Below are 4,677 nucleotides of genomic sequence, written 5' to 3'. Positions count from 1 at the left end.
TATTTATTTAAATAAATGTATTTAAAACTCTAATTAAAGAAAATAATCATCTTCCCTAATACATACCAAGGGACTATTCTGCCAGGTCAAATTCTGGAGGTGTCTTGAAGAATAACACAACTCTGGGATAGTCCCAAATTTCAACAAGTGACTCAGGGAAACTCCTCTCCTTGCAAACAACACAGGCCAACAGTATTTTTTCTTCAGTCTGTGATTCATGGAGTCCTGGGAGTCTGTGGACTGAGAGGTCCTTGTAAAGTGACCAACAAAGGCACACCTATTGTCAATGGGCTTAATTCTCGTGTATTTCTCTTCATGCAAATCCATAAGGTCCACAAATTAAAACAGGTGGAAAACCCATGGAGCCTATGACATTACTTTTCTGTCCTGCACAGGACATTGTAACAAGGAACAGGGCAAAAAGACTGGGAGTCTCCCTCAAAGCCGCAAGGTGAAGGGGTTTGTCCAGGTGAAAAAGGACACCTCTCCCAGTTGAACATCCTGAGGGCATCGTTGTTATCAGATAAATACTTCGTGCTCCTCCTCTTGTCCTGTTTGTTGCTTTGTGATGAAAATTACTGGTGCCCACGCTAGGTTTGATTTAACCTTCTTTTTTCATGCTTGCTCTGGAATGTATTTTTTTCTTTTCTTTTTCAGTTCTTTCCTTTCACTTAGCCCAAAGGACCCATAATAGACCGTGTCTTTGCATTAGTCTATAGTGAGAATTTTACCTCTGTAAGACCTATCGAATTTTGGCCAAGAAGAGCTGAACTACTTACTTTCTGTCATGTGAGAGAGAACAAGACTGCAAACATGACAAATCCTTTCCAGTCACTATTCAAACACCTACATTGTTGGTACAATGCAAGTACTGATAAAACATTTTCTCTCGAATAGCATTTCTGATAGAGAAACCTGTTTGGTTTACTAAGAAGTCCAGAAAGAAAGCAGAGGTATAACTCCTGCAAGCTGTCCAAGATGACTACTGAAGTGTTTATTATGACCACGGTGGCTTAGTGTGAACCCACTGTGATGGGAATAGGTGCCTATGACCAAGCTTAGACCTGTACAAGGGGACTCTGTAGCCATCAGGATTATCACATGGCGGGGAGCATACATGCAGCACCAGGCAATGCTTAAATCTCCCAAGTAAGTCTGCAAATGCGGAGACCCTTTATGGTTTATTTAAGAGTAACTGATTCTGTTGTTGTCTGTTTTGTAGTCACTAAAATACTGGATGTTAGAGAAATGTGGACTTTACATCGTTCTGTTTCCAGTGTTAAAACAAAAAGGCTCTGTGGCTAAGAAAATGTGATAATCCCATTGACCCAGTTTGTTTGGGAGGATGGTTATAGACACTTTGAAAATTAAACGGGGCGAACACATGGTAACAGGTCTTCTAATGGGAATTAAATCTAAATCTCTAGAAATCACCTAAAGTTTGAAAAGTCTTTAAATGATTGGATACCTGATGGTTAACAAGTCAGAGAACAAGCACGCCGTGGATGCCATGTTTCTGTGGAGAAATTAGAAGCTCTGCAAATAAATGAATTTAAAGTAAGATTAGACAGATCTATGCTTCTGGCCTGCAGAATGGCATGGGTTAAGAAACCTGTCACATTTGCAAAAATGGGGATAATGATATTTACCTTTCTTTGTCTATCTCCCTGATATTTATGGATGACAAGTAATATGCCAGAGGTAAACAATAGCATATCTCAAAAGTGAGTTCAAGGTAGATAGAGAAATTCAACATTCAGCATTGAAGCAGAGGAACATAATGACACAAAGGGAAATTAAGAAGAGTTCAGAAACATAATGTGCTTTCTTTTTCCTCATAGGTCCTGTACAATTTGTTCAAGTCTTTCTGCCAGATGCGCACAATTAAGGTTATTGACATATTCGCTGGGATTGCTAACTTCTTTATAGTGGGGATCGGTGGAGTATTGATTGGAATCCTTTTGGGATTTGTAGCAGCCTTTACCACCCGTTTCACCCATAAAATCCGAGTGATTGAGCCACTCTTTGTCTTCCTGTACAGTTACTTGTCATACATAACAGCTGAAATGTTTCATCTCTCGGGCATCATGGCGTAAGTACCCCAAACTTCAGTAATAATAGCACCCAAGTAAGAATGCCAAAGGAAATTGCAGAGGGGACCAGATTTTGCAAACTTTGCCATATGGCATCGTTCCACTGTGCACGTCAGCGATGCTGGCTTGAGGATTTCCGGCCTCTCCCCTCCCGCTTCCATCCCATTCTCTCAGCTTGCCACCACACCAGCTGTGTCACTAAAACTGTTCATGGCATCACACCATAAACCATATCTTTGATGTGTTCCCAGTTAAAAATAATCCCTTGTATTTTCAGTGGGGTTATTTTTAACCCAGATGGGTTTGGTGACCGGTGTCCTCATGTGACCCTACAACTGGTCATAAGGGCATGGCTTAGGGGTGATGTTCAAATCCACAGTGATGGAGGGGCAGCGGTGACTGGGCGGGAGTGGGAGTGGTGGCTGGGAACTTCAAGAACTGGCTTCGCTTCCGATGCCAATATATTGTGAAACTACGTCTTACACTTCGTCATGTGAGCAGCCAGTAAGTACCGTTCAATGAAGACAATGTATATATCATTAAGGCAAACTCCTGCTGGATTACAAGCACAGTAAGGACTGGCTGAATGTAAAATTTGCAGAATCTAGTCCTATGGTGATAGAACCGTTTAGTTTAGTATCTTGATACGTGTACCTGTGTGTTACAATGCTCTCTGTATACATCATTATGTATAAAATAATATTATTCTTCCCACTTGCAACAGATAAAAATATTTTCACTCCTGCATTTCCCTCCTAGGCTTCAGTAAAAGAAGAGCACAGCCTCTCGCTTGATTCTGTTTAGACTGTAACAACCTCAGCTTCAGAAAGAACCTTCATGACATTTGAGATACTTAAATGGTTTGCTCTGGTTCCAAGTAATATTTTTAAAGGCCAACCTTCTTTAATGACTTTGTATTGTTCTCGTGGCAAATATGAGTCATTCAGGCATTAGGAGCATAGTTTTTTATGAAAGCTCAGATGTTACTTCTGAGTATCACTAATAGTTGATAATACCTTATTGGATGATTATCTTTTAGGAAGGTGAAGATAGGTTTGATATCATAGTTGGGCCAGTATAAGGTTTTCTGGGGCTGGGAAGCAGTTTACATGGAAACTTACAGCTGATAATTTCAGTAGTATAAAAATAGAAATATGCCTAGAGGGCTTAGTACTTTAATATAAGTAAAGAGCTAAAGATTGCATGGGTTTCTTTCTCTGATATGAGCCTAAATAAAGTAGCATATGCATCCACTTTGACCGAGTTCGTAAATGTGCCATCTCTTTCTATTCATAGCATTTGTGTGGTTTCTAGTTTCCTCCACTTCTTTAGTTAAATGTCCTTGACATCCTATGATCAAATACTTAAAGGGCTTCTAAACCAAAACACGTGTGGCTAAACTGTACGTGGAAAAATTGTGGCAGTGTGCATGAAAATACTGATTTGGACAATGCTGCATCCAGGATAGAGTGGGAAGGGCACGGTGGGTCTGCCGATGGGTCAGTGGACCCCCCGCCTGCCACCAGCACACCAGTGGCCCCTGAGTGGGTGCAAAACAGAAGAGGAAACACAAAGCATTTTTTTCCCTCCAACAGCACAATAGAAAATAAGTTTAAAATGTCCTGTATGTTTTTTGACTCTAAACGTGTTTTGTAATAGCTAATGGGGCTGGATACATCGGTCACACCGGGGGGGGGGGGCAGGACGAGCTCTCTGCAGCCATGTAGTGCCTTGGCTGTCATCAGACGTAAAGCGTGCTCCCTCCCAGCAGTGCTGCTGAGGGCCGTAGGGCTCCTGTCATCTCCCGTGGAGTACGTCTGCCCTGTCCTTTTCACATTTCGTTGGGCTTTGAACTGCAGGGAGTATTTTGCTCTGTGTCACAGCGCGACACGCACCGGTATTGAGTTCCCTGTTGTTTTCTGCAGCAAATGACTCATGGCAGGATTGCTTGGGTCTGACTTCAAAGTCAGCCCTCCTTTGAGCATGTAGTTGGACCAAATGACCTTGGAGTGTCCCTTACAACCCGTATTGTTCATTCGTTATATGCTTCTGCGGCCATTTATAGTTCAGCCTGTAGGGAATAATTGCCCAATCTCCCCTTTTTCACCCATATCCACGTGAGTCTGTGAAATTACTGATTCCCACTTCCTTCATAACCAGGTTCGTAAAGATACTCAGCGAGACCTTGTGGTTACGTGCTGTAGGGGGAAGACATGAGCAGGAACGTACAGTGTTATCAAATAAATAAAGATACATGCACAGAGTGCCTCATTTCTGTGCAAGCAGAAATTCACTGGCAGAGGAATAGAGGGGAATGAAAGGTGCTTGTCTCTCTTCTGGTAAGTCTGTGTGCTTGTTCTGAGGACAAACGATTCTTGAAGCATCTGTGTAGAACCCCTGCACCAGGTTACCTGGCTGAAATAGCGAAGGGACTGAAGCACATCCCTGTGAGCTGCAGTGAGAAAGTCCTCTTCAGGAGGGGACGAGAGGAGAGGAGAGGGAGAGGAGAGGGAGAGGAGAGGGAGAGGAGAGGAGAGAAGAGGCTTCTGCTGGTGCTAAGAGGAATGAGAAAGTTTGGGAGGTG

General features: G+C 42.5%; 1 protein-coding gene across 1 annotated transcript in view; it reads left to right on the top strand.

Annotated features, from left to right (window-relative positions):
• The first annotated feature begins 1,048 nt into the window (after positions 1-1,048).
• Positions 1,049-4,677, top strand: part of SLC9A2 (solute carrier family 9, subfamily A (NHE2, cation proton antiporter 2), member 2) — a 22,159-nt gene continuing 18,530 nt past the window's right edge. The window contains 2 exon segments of the mRNA XM_009705752.1: positions 1,049-1,149; positions 1,805-2,092. Coding sequence (XP_009704054.1) covers positions 1,049-1,149; positions 1,805-2,092 — 389 coding nt within the window.

This window comes from Cariama cristata, unplaced genomic scaffold, assembly GCF_000690535.1.
Source record: "Cariama cristata isolate BGI_N322 unplaced genomic scaffold, ASM69053v1 scaffold9360, whole genome shotgun sequence".
NCBI classification, from domain to species: Eukaryota; Metazoa; Chordata; class Aves; order Cariamiformes; family Cariamidae; genus Cariama; species Cariama cristata.
This window is presented reverse-complemented; position numbering and strand designations above follow the sequence as displayed.